Genomic DNA, 12,640 nt, shown 5'->3' on the forward strand with positions numbered 1-12,640 from the left:
CTTGATGGAGGTTAGCTGTGTGAGAGATGCGGCGATCTGGCTGTAGTTGCTAATAAAATGGCGGTAAAAGTTAGGGAAGCCTAGAAATCGTTGCAGTTGCTTACGTGTTGAGGGGGTCAGCCATCTCTGAACGGCATCTACTTTGTCAGGGTCCGTCCTCAGCCGACCACTCTCCAGAACAAACCCTAAAAACTTGACGGAGGAGGCGTGGAACTCACTTTTCTGCCTTAAAGTACAATCGGTTCTCGAGGAGGCGTCAGAGGACCGCTTGGACATGTTGTCAGTGTTCTGGAAGGGTTCTGGAAAAGATAAGTATATCGTCCAGGTACACTGTAACAAATTTGTTGATATAGTCACATAGTACGGAGTTGACCAGAGATTGAAAAACTGCAGGGGCGTTGGTGAGTCCAAAAGGCATGACTAGGTATTCGAAGTGGCCAAGTGGTGTCCTGAAGGCTGTTTTCCACTCGTCTCCTTCACGGACCCTCAATAGGTGGTAGGTGTTTCGTAGGTCTAGTTTGGTGAAAATAGTTGCATCATTTACCGGTTCAAAAGTAGAGGGCAGCAAGGGCAGAGGATATTTGTTTTTATGGTGATCTGGATGAGGCCTCTGTAGTCGATGCATGGACGGAGCGACCCGTCCTTCTTGGACACGAAGAAGAACCCAGCACCCAGGAGGGACGTGGACGGCCTTATGGTTCCTGAGGCTAGGGACTCTGAAATGTATTTAGACATACACTCTTGCTCTGGTTTTGAAAGATTGTACAGTTTACTTGTTGGTAGAATGGCATCGGGGACGAGGTCAATTCCGCAGTCATGGGGCGATGAGGCAGGGAGGACACCCGGTCCTTGCTGAAGACATGTAGCAGGTTGTGGTACTTGGAGGGAACTCCAGTTAGATCAGATGTTTCCTGAGCCGGGTTCTTGGTGATCTGGACGGGGAGAGGAGCTGAGAGGAGACAGTGAGACAAACAAAACTGTCTCCAAACTGACACCGACCCGGTTTTCCAGTCAATCTGAGGGTTATGTGAAGCCAACTATTCATGTCCTAGCACCACTGGAGACTGTGGAGAAGGAATGGTCTCTCTGCTGGGACCCATAATTATGCACAACACTTGTGCAATCTCCATTTGCACTGTATGTCTAGATTGCACTACTTTTTTAGTTATTATTTTTAACACTTTTTTTTACATTTTTAACACTATTTATACTAAATGTTTATTTGCTATCTAGCGAGGGTTTGAGAGAAACGTAATTTCATTTCTCTGTATGTCCTGTACATGTGGCAGAATTGACAGTAAAATTGACTTTGACTTTGACACACATAAAAGCTTAGAGTCTCAAGATGATTACCGGAGATCAACAGGCTTATGGGCATGGTGCGATGGGTTATGGTGGTTAGGGCGCAGCCATCGAGCGAGGCGGCGCAAATGGGTGTAAGGAGAGTAGTAGTAGGAATGTTCAGTTGTTGTACCACCGCTTGGTCCAGAATGTTCCTTTCACACCCAGAGTCCACGAGCTCCTTGGTAGGGAATGTTTGTTGGTGGAAAGAAACAGTACAAGTTAAGCTGAACCGGGAATTTTGAGCACTAGGAATCCCACCCACCAGTAATGCTGGTCCTTCTGGTGGCCTTTGGTTTTTGGCTGAACAGGACAGTTATGGATTAAGTGGCTAGGCTGACCACAATGGAGGCAAAGGCCCAGGGAATGGCGTCTCATTCTCTCCTCAGGAGTTAACTGCACTCGTCTGATTTGCAAGGGTTCGTCTGACCCAGAGGAAAGGAGGTGCTGTTGAGGTGTTTGATGGGGACGTTGCTATGAAGCAGTGGTTGAAGGTGGCCTGAACGTCAAAGTCTTGTGTCTTTCCTTAAGGCGTTTCTCGATGTTTGAGGCGAGGTTGATAAGGGACTCGAGGTTCTCGGGTTCCTGGCAAAACGCGAGCTGATCTTTTATCTTATCGGTCAAAGCCTGAGAGAAAGTGGCTTTTAGAGAAGCCTCGTCTAAAGTTGATATGGAAGCCAAAGTGCAGAATTCTACGGCGAAATTGAGGACTGACTGTTTACCCTGCTAGAGATTCCAAATCTGCTTTGCGATTTCTGTGGGAGACTCCGTCTGGTCAAAAAGTTGTTTGAGCTCAGCTAGAAAAGCCTAGAGCAGACCTCGCAGGAAGCTAGCCTGCTGGCTCTTAGCCTCGGCCCATTGCAAAGCCCTACCCTGGAGTAAACTGACTATGCACGAGATTTTAACCGAATAATTTATGAAGGTGTCTGGTGACCTTTCAAAGGCTAACTGGCAGAGTAGCAGGAAACAGCAGCATTTAACTGGCTCACCGGAGAATGTATCAGGCTGTGGCGACTCGGCGACCCGGAAAATAACCCCATTCTGCTGAACCGGAAGTGGTGGTGGAGACGAAGCTACGGAAGTAGCGGGAGGAGCCGGCGTAGAAGTGAGTCTTTCATTCATTTGGCGTAAGGCAGTGTCGAGCTGGAAAAGACGTTGATTAGTGGCGGATAATTGTTCGAGTACTGACCGGATGGAACTTTCATGCTGGGACAAGGTATTGGCTATGGCGACAGGAAGTGGTTCGTCAGAGGATGTATTCGTTTGGCCGGTTGATTCTGTCATAATGTGGGCAAGGTGCTTAATCCAGGACATGAAGAACCGCACGTGAAAACCAGGTAAGTAAAAAAGTAAAATATTTTATTAAATGAAGCTAAGGAAAAACTAAGGGTGCTGCTCCAGAAAAAGCAGGAATGGACCGAAAATTGTCTTAAACCAGTTCTTAGCGGTGGTGGACCGGGTGAAGTTCAGTGGAGGAGAGGCGGCAGGTCCGATGGTTGTAGAGGAGGTGGACAGGAGAAGGTTGTGTGAGTCCAGGGTGTAGGTTGGCAGGCAGGCAGGCAGAGCAATGGAGACTGGAGGCCAGAGGATCCTGAGCGACAGGACAAGGAAAACAACTCCAGGAGTAGTTTGAGGATGCAAGGCGCGATACTAGAAACAAGAGCATACAGGATCTCATAGAACAAGTTCGTTGGAAGATCAGGTCATGTCCTGGGCTAGAAGCTACCCTGGTGAGAGTATCAACCGGCGCTGGAGTTGTGTCACACCACTCCTTAAATCCCCTGGCCCTCTGATTAGCAGAATCAGGATCAGCTGGAGCTCGTGCCACGCCCACCTGCAACACAAAAAGCTGACTGCCAGGTTACCTCACCTGCTGATAGAGGCAGACCGTGACACCAAGGCTCTTGTTCCTCATTATTAAGACAATCTCTCATCTCTTTGACTCGGAGTAAAATCTTCTGTGAGACTTAATTTTCGGTGTTCAACATGGTGACTCAAATGTTTCTGCCAGCCAAAGAGATTTATGTTAATTTCATGCATAATTGTGCCCAGAACAAGTGGATGAAGCGTAGAAGAAATCATGTTCTTCAGACAAGTGTTGTGCATAATTATGGGTCCCAGCAGAGAGACTTGTGGACTTGGCTGTTGTTCTAATGAGTTGAGAAACAATATATTCTGTTGTGTATTTAAACAAATTTGTTGGTCTTTTTATATTCTGTCGCTGATAACACAAGATTTGTTTTGTTCAAATTGCAGTCAACGAAACCTGGAGATATAGTCTAGAATCTCTCAGATTCACACATGGATGATTCCTGAGGTTAGGTGGCATTTAGGAATCTAATAGATTTGATAAAGAAGCAGTTTTTGAGTCTACAAGTCTTGAGGCTCTTAAACCTTCCTCCCGATGGCAGTACTTCATACAGGTTGTTGACTTTGGAGCCAGGGGTCTCTGATAATGCTCCAAGCCTTCCAAAGGCATCACGGGGTGTGCAGTTCTGCTAGAGATGGTAGGGAGCATCTGGTGTTCTCCTAAGTGGACTGACTATTCAAGTAATTTCCTTTGTACTGTAATGTACAACTAGGGAACCAAATAGATGCAGTAACACAAAATGCTTCCAGTCGTGCAGCAACGGAGGACACCAGGAACTCCTAAGGGATTATGGGAAGTAGAGCCTGGATATGCCTTCCTCACCAGGTCAGAGGAAGCACCGGTCCAACACCCTCTCTACCTGTTCTCCCCTGATGTAGAGAGGCTCAGCGTCTGTCCTCCTGGTTCATAAGTCCACCATGTCTTCCTTGGCTTTGGCTGTGTTTAGAAGTAGGTGGTTTTTGTGACATCTGACTAAAGGCAGTGAAGCAGAAAGTTGTTTCTGGTGTTTGGGTGTAAATCATGTAAGCTTGTTAATATTTATAACTTATTAGAAATTTATCGAGGTTGCACAGAGTTTTAGGAGAAAAACAAATACTCTTCAACCCAGTAAATTTTATATTTTGAGTGAATTCTTCATTGTTCACACACACACACACACACACACACACACACACACTCACACCATCCTGTTTTATTCAGTGTCATGACCCATTTCAGTGTTCTGCTGCAGGCCGTTGCTCCACAAACTCACACAGCGTTGGTTGCTATTCATCCTATTTCCTATCAACAATTTTCTGCATAATAAGACTAGGGTTTTTATAATGGAGTACAACAGACGTGCAAGAAGCAGGAAGCTTCTGCTTTTTTGGGGCATCTGCAGGATCTTTGAGAGGGAATCTGAGCTTTAATGTACAGAAGTCTGAGAGCTCTGGTTAAATTATGCATGGTTTTTAACCTCTTTTGTGCTTTAGTTGAAAGTTGATGACTGAAAATGCACCTTGAAGCCCATTTTGCCTTTCTTGCAGCAGAGGCATGCCAGCATAAGGAAGACAAAGGTGAAGAGACCCGAGAAGGACATGGCCACCACAGCCAGGGAGGACGAAAAAGACATCTCACTCAGTGGAGCGCCATCTGCAGGTCACAAAAGAAACAATCACAGGAACATGAGATTACAATTTTTCTCAGTTGCTTTGGGGCATTTCTCACAACAGAATTAAACTTTGCACAACAGTTAGTTCAACCTCTGTAACATGTAGTTGTTTTGGCACAACCTAGTGGTGGTTTCATGTTCATTTCATCCAAAGATATATGCCTTCGGACATGAAGCAATTGAGTAAGTACAAATATCGTAAGAATGGTCACTTTTGACTTGCTATTCATCACTATCACCTTGCTTTTATCATGTATGTCATAACTAACTATACTTGTACTGACTGAATAGTCATTCACTAATAATCTTCATTTCATTACTTGTGTCATTGCACTCAAAATTGTTGAACATCTTATCAAACATTTTGCACACCCATTTTGATAACACTATTTTTAATAAGTTTCCATGAAAATCTCCATAAATGGCTTTTCTCAGGTGAACCTTTTCTTACGCTAATGAAAAGTTGTGTGTGAACTATTACTTGCAACCAATGAAAAGCCTCTTCTACACACTTGCAGGTGAATGGCATTACAGTAATTCCTACTTTACAATATACACATATATATATATATATATATATATATATACTGTAAACCAGTACACATGATTGGCATGAGGTGCATACTGTATCTACAAAGCTGCAGAACATGGAAGGTCAGCCTTGTGGAAGAGGGGAGGGGTGAAGATGCGTGAAGGAAGGGGACAACACCAGGGAAGAAGAGGCCAACCACATAGCAACACTTGTGGATCATGTGACAAACCATGGCCTCACAATGGCCAAGGCTGGACGAAGGGTGCAGCCAAGTGTTCATCTTCATCATCATCATCCTTTATTTATAAAGCACGTTTAAACAGCGACTACGCCAATCAAAGTGCTGTACAAGACGAAAGGACACCAAACTAGAAGATAGCAGCATAAAATAGATAAAAATGCTTAAAAACTAAAGTAACAGATCACAAAACTAGAAAACAGCGGCGTCATTAGATAAAAATAAGTAAAAAAAACTAAAATAACAGACAAACTTAAAGGTTAAACAATCTCAGCTGGGTAAGCCAGGGAATAAAAATATGTCTTTATACGAACTTTAAAAGTTGGAAGGGAGGGGGCAAGTCGCACCGTCAGGGGGAGTTGGTTCCAAAGCTTAGGCGCACAAACTGAAAAAGTCTGTTCGCCACGTGCCCTACAGCGAGCTGGAGGGACGAGCAGAAGGTGCTGGTCAGAGGACCTCAAGGTTCGCACCGGAACATAGGGGCTTAAAAGTTGCGCCAAATAAAAGGGTGCCATTTCATGCAAAGATTTATACACCAGCAGTAGAATTTTAAACTTAATTCGAAACTGAACAGGAAGCCAGTGCAAATTTGCCAAAACAGGTGAGATGTGTTGCCATCGGTCTGTGTTTGTTAGAAACCTCGCTGCAGCATTCTGTACCAATTGGAGGCGTACCACTGAAGTGTTGGGAGAACTACTGTAAGTTCTATTATTCAGACATTTCGTCAGGAGAACAGGTGAGCATACTGTAAAGTAGTTATTCAGCACAAACTTGTTCTGCACTATCATTGACATACAGGAGACTTACATTAGGACATGACCTTATAGACTTTTACATATAGATATACAGCAACTCAGACTTGGTGTAGCATAGTGTGTCATGGTGCAATACAGTAATACTGTAAAGAAAGGAGTACTGAATGACAGTGCTGTAACAATTACTGTAAAGCATGTTTGCCAATCACAGAAAACAGTGTCCACACCCATTTTGCTCATTTTGGTCCATACAATACACAACACCTGTTGGCTTTTCTGGACACTCTTTATCAGGACCTAGTCACAGAAAATGAAAGGGATGAGCCTAGTGACAATAAGACAATGTAGAAGAAGAAGAAGAATGTATCATTTCTATAGCGCCTCTCAAGATAAAAATCACGAGGTGCTTCACTAGAAACAAAAAAATGTAAAAATATAAAAAAGCATTTAGAAAATGTTTAAAAATATATTTAAAATGAGCACAAATAGGCAATTGTGATTAAAAAAATGTTAAGAAAGAGAGCGAGAGTGAACAGGAAAGAGGGAAATCAGTGGAGCCTGAGGAAGGTGGAATAGGTGGGGAGAGCAGAATAAAGAGAGTGGTGAAGAAGGTCATACAAAAGCCAGCTTGAACAAGTGAGTCTTCAGCTGCTTTTTAAAGGAGACCACTGAGTCCACTGTTCTCAGGCTCAGGGGGAGAGAGTTCCAGAGTCTGGAGGCCAAAGCAGCAAATGATCTGTCACCTTTGGTCTTTAGCCTGGTGCTGCACAACCAGTAGGCATTGATCATTGGACCTCAGGGACCTGCTAGGGGTGAAGGGACAGAGAAGATCACCAATTTAAGATGGTGCTTGTCCATGTAAGGCCCTATAGACCAGAACCAGGATCTTGAAATGAACCCTGAAGTTGACTGGCAGCCAGTGAAGCTGGAGGAGAAGCGGGGTGATGTGGGTGTGTTTGGAGGACTTGGTCAGAAGCCGTGTGCAGGCGTTCTGAACCACCTGTACACGGTTCAAGGAGGTTTTGCTCAGACACGTGAAAAGAGAGTTGCAGTAGTCTAAGCGTGAGGAGATGAAGGTGTGGATAACCGTCTCAAGTTCAGAGCGGGACAGAATGGGACTCAGCTTAGCAATGTTCCTGAGATGGAAGAAGGAAGAGCGAACAAGAGAACTGACATGAGAATCCAGGGTGAGAGCTGGGTCAAAGGTCACACCAAGATTCCTGACGGAAGGTTTGGTGTGAGAAGCAAGCTGACCAAGAGAGTCTCTGACTTTGGGAACCAGCTTGTCTGGGGCACAGATGAGGATCTCAGTCTTATCTTCATTCAGCTGAAGAAAGCTCCCAGCCATCCAGATTTTAATAGAGTCTAAGCAGGTGTGTAACAGCTGCAGCTTAGACATCTCATGGGGCTTAAAGGAGATGTACAGTTGGATGTCATCTGCATAAAGATGGTAGGATATTCCTTTGAAGGAGCTCAGGATGTGCTGAAGAGGAAGCAGATAGAGGGGGAAGAGCAGAGGCCCCAGCACAGAACCTTGTGGGACACCATGGGTAAGGGAGGTGGTGGAGGACCTAAACTTGGAGACGGCCACAGAAAAGGAACGCTCAGAGAGATAAGAGGAGATCCACTCCAGAGCAGTTCCTGATAGCCCTACCCAGTCTCTCGGCCTCTCCAATAGCAGGTGATGGTCAACAGTGTCAAAGGCTGCAGTCAGGTCCAGCAGGACCAGAACAGAACAGTCCCCTGCATCAATGTGAGTCAGAAGGTCATTAGAGACCCTAAGAAGAGCTGTTTCAGTAGAATGAGCTCTACGAAAACCTGACTGGAAGCAATCATAGATGTTATGTTCATCAAGAGCAGCTGTAAGTTGTTTAGCCACAACCTTTTCCAAGATCTTGGAGATGAACGGAAGTTTAGAGATGGGTCTGAAGCTGCTATGGAGAGAGGGGTCAAGACTCGGGGTTTTTTTAAGAAGCGGGTGGATTACAGCGTTCTTAAAGTAAGCAGGGACCTGACCAGAGACCAGAGAAGCATTAATTATAGAGAGCATGCTGGGACCGATGGACTGAAAAGCACTTTTAAACAAAGATGAGGGTAAGATGTATGTAGTGGTTTGGGATAATGTCAGCTTCCATCACTCTGCCATAGTCCAGCAGTGATTTGCAGCACACAACAGGATGTTTATGGAGTTTCTTCCTCTTAACACTCCATTTCTAAATCCAATTGAGGAGTTTTTCTCTTCCTGGAGGTAGAAGGTATGTGACAGGCATCCACATACCCAAATGACCCTGCTAGCAGCCATGGATGCAGCTTGTGATGACATCACAGCAGAGTCCTGCAGAGGATGGATTTGACACTATATACAATCATATAAACTATATATACTATATGATAGTTTCCCCCTTGCATTGATAGAGCTGACTTTCGCTGTGATGTTGATGAAAATATGTGGCCAGACAGACGGGAGTGCCCATGTGTCTATGATGGATATGCAGCACTGTCTGTTTTTCAGTATTCTTGGTTTCATAACTACTGAAGTATGTTAAAGTCCCATTAGTTGTCCCACACACTGATGTGTGTGTGAAATATGTTCTCCACATTTGACCTATCCACTGGGGGAGCGGTGAGCTGTAGACACAGCCACACTCAGAAACCATTAGTGGTTTAATCCCCCAATCCAACCCCGTAATGCGGAGTGTCAAGCAGGGAGGCATTGGGTCCCATGTTTTCTAAGTCTTTGGTATGACCCGACCGGGAATCGAACGCTGATCTCCCAGGCTCAGAGGAGACACTCTACTACTAGGCCACGGAGCTGGTTTACTGTGTCTGTGAGTTAAAATTTGTTGTAAATGTTTGTTTTTATTTCCCCAGCTGCACAATGCTGTGAACAGTTGCAGGTAAATATTATCAAGCAGAGTGTGTATTAAAGTGTCTTGATTCTCCTTTACAATTTCTAGTTTTCAAAATGCCATTCATGCTGTCCTGACTTTACATGCCAATGGGAATCACCTACAAAGCCATCCGTTACAAAGAAAACATGTTCAGACCATTTGATTTTGTGACCAAAGATGCTGGTGTAATGACGTGTGATTTTGACAGCACTGACTGATATAAATACTGCTTTTGATGAATATATTATCCGTTTTGATTAAGGGACTTGCTTTTGAAGCATGAACTACCCATTTTGAGCAACTGACTTTTCTTTTTGAATAAGTGACTCACTTCTGCAAGTTATCCACCATGTTTTGCAGTTTGCACTTATTGTTTTGAGAATAGCCTTAGCAGTGGTGCAAAGTTCAATTCTGGTGTGAGAAATGCAGCAAAGCCACTGAGAAAACTGTAAATGAGCTGTGAGAACGAAAAATGATCAGAAGTGTGTGTGTGTGTGTGTGCATGCGAGTGAGTGTGTGACGGCTATGTCATCTGATTCAGTTTGATCTCCCTGCTGTCTCTTATAGCTCACTTTTGTATTCAGATGTTTGTTTTATTTTACAAAATCATGTTTTGCAGGAGATAAAATGCTCTGAAACATTTTCTGGATTTGTACTCGTTACTCAAACCTCTGCATAAAAACAGAGGCTCCACATCAACGTACACACCAACTGGCATGCTAAAATTATATTTTGTTTTTACAGCAATGCAGGGGGATACTGGCTGGGTGATTTACAAATAAATTATTTTAATATAATTACTCAAATTTAAATTTACAAATGTTCATTAAAAAGAACTACAGCAAAAGGCTGTGGAAAGTTTTGATACATTTTTTGTTTCACTGCTGCACTGCAGTGTCCTAGAAACACATTTCTGCTTGGTCAGTTGCAAACCCAGGGTTATACTTGAACTAAAATATGATTGTTCATCATCATTTTGTCATTTTTCCATCAGGATGAAATGCAGTAATTCTGACAATTTGAGGTTTTTTCTAAAAACTCTTTTCATTCAAAATGATAGAGAAGAATTCAAGATTTGACTTTTTTATATCGCTAAGGGATTTATTGAAAATGACCTTTTATCACATTTATTTCTGACAGCTGATGTTATACATTTATAACCTCAAAGTTTATTTCTTTTTCTCTTGCATGTTCTGACATTTACTCTCCAAAAACCTGACAAACGTTGACTAACTGTCCATGAAATATTTTCTCATCTATTGTTCAAATTAATATAAAATGAAAGAAAATTAAATCATTTAAATAATTGTATTTTACTGTAAATATGCTTTAGATGCTAGTTCAGATAATAAAAGGAGTTTAGCATCTTCAGAATCCTAAATAGTCCGTGCTACCTGCCTGATATTTGTGCATCACTGTCTTGCAAACCTCACCTATTTATGTATTGTATTATATGTCATTCTGTCTTTTTAACAATACATTTTTATGTTATTTTTTTGTCAGAACTCAGACTAAACTGAGCGGATGGGTCAGAAGCAGGACCAAACTGAACAAATGCAGCAAGCTCGCCAGCTGAAGGTAAGAATTAATATGCAATGAGAACCACTACAAGGGTGTTTTAATGTATTTTTGTAAGAAGCATCATGATAAGACACAAAAACTAAAAATGATGGAACAATTTGAATAAACACCAACTGTCTGCCATCTATAATCCAGTTTTGAGATCCCTTCCCAGATGCCTCAACGCCCACGCATATCCTGGGCCATCTGACCTCAGGAATTCACATGATAGGGTGGGGCCAAGCTTCACAATGAGCTCACCCGAAACTCTGGCTGAAAAAAACCCACACCCACCCTCACACCTTGGCTCATGTGTTTATGTAGAAGATCATCGGGGGTCTTTTGTTCCCTCTTGGGGGGGGAAACTCCCACTGGGTTTGAATCTGGGACTCTCCACCATTTGACCTTAGAACTGAAGAAGCCTCTCGGATGAGAGGTGAAACGTCTTCAAGCAACTCAAAGAAGTTCAGACGCTTTTCTTTCAAAGCTCATTAGACTACAATGACCTGGATGACTGAGAACCTTCACAGACAATATGAATAAACCTTTTTTACTCCATGGTCTAGTAGATTGTTGTTATTTACGAACACACATGCTGTTATATTTAAAGTCAGATTTAGATGTAAACAAGATCGAATTTAAATCCATATGAAGAATCACAACAAACACATCCACATTCAGACTCTGATGCCCCGCCACGTTCTCTGATTGACTATTTTCTCTGGATGATGTCCTGCACTCCGTCTCCTGTGTCTCCTCAGAGAAATGTTGGACCAAGTTACCTTCAGACACAACGTGCACGTCATCTAATCTCTCACATATTACAGCTCCCAGCCCTGGAACATTTCTTTTGCTCAAAGCAGCTGCCGTCGTAATTTTCATCACTTTGCTTTAGCTTCTGAAACACAACGGTTACCACGGAAACAGACAGCAAAGCAGATTTTCCTTATCTCACACATCAGTTCTGCCAACAGCAATGCCAACCAGACACACACACACACACACACACACTTATCCTGCCAGTTTGTGCTGACCCCCTGAGAGCTGCAACTTGCTCTCCTGAGCATTGAGCTTTTAGTATAATTGGAAAAAGCGTAAGCAGTATTGTCTAAAAGAGCAGCTGGCATGATGTGCAGTCAGAGTAAATTGTGAAAAAATAAAACAGAATAACAATGAGATGTAAATCTAACTATTAAATGCTGAATTAGCTATCTAAGTCTCTGTAACTCTGAGTTCACTTAGTAATAATGTGTTTTTTGACTGTAGCAAACGAAAGCAGCGGTCCGTGTTTAGTGTTCATTATTATGAAGCCGTTTGTAACGCTGTGGGAAGAAGGGCATGCCTGCTAAATTAGTCAACAACCATTTAAAGATCTGAAATGCTACACAAGAACATTCAGATTTAATTGCTCATTTGTCGGGGGAATAATTATGGAGAGCAGAAGCATATTCTCTTTATGTTGTGGTTTGTGTGGCTCTCCCACACATCCCACCTCACCCAGCTGCAGCAGCAGGAGGGGTGAGTCCTCTATTGATACTGGGCTAACAGACCACAGCCCACAAGCAAGCAAAATGAAACATTATGCAATTAAAGGCAGCCGAGACTGAGGACACAAAATTCACATTCATTCAGCAAACCTTCACATGATCAATGGATTTAATTATTAGTTATTCCTTTTCTTACGTATCAGATGTTATTCCACCTACTAACGATGGGTCTAAAAATGACCTAGAACACATCAGCTCCTCAAGATGCCAAAGTTCTTCACTATGAACGTCTTCAGTTTAAATTGGGCCAAAAAA

The 12,640-nt window shown here is 43.0% G+C and overlaps 1 protein-coding gene across 1 annotated transcript in view; it reads right to left on the reverse strand.

Moving 5' to 3' along the window:
* Positions 1-12,640, reverse strand: part of aatkb (apoptosis-associated tyrosine kinase b) — a 78,790-nt gene that overhangs the window by 23,359 nt on the left and 42,791 nt on the right. Inside the window, exon 2 of the mRNA XM_015962122.3 lies at positions 4,710-4,843. Within this exon, the coding sequence (XP_015817608.3) occupies positions 4,710-4,843 (134 nt within the window). The remainder of the gene's footprint in view (positions 1-4,709; positions 4,844-12,640) is intronic.

This window comes from Nothobranchius furzeri, chromosome 16, assembly GCF_043380555.1.
Source record: "Nothobranchius furzeri strain GRZ-AD chromosome 16, NfurGRZ-RIMD1, whole genome shotgun sequence".
In the NCBI taxonomy this organism is placed as follows: domain Eukaryota; kingdom Metazoa; phylum Chordata; class Actinopteri; order Cyprinodontiformes; family Nothobranchiidae; genus Nothobranchius; species Nothobranchius furzeri.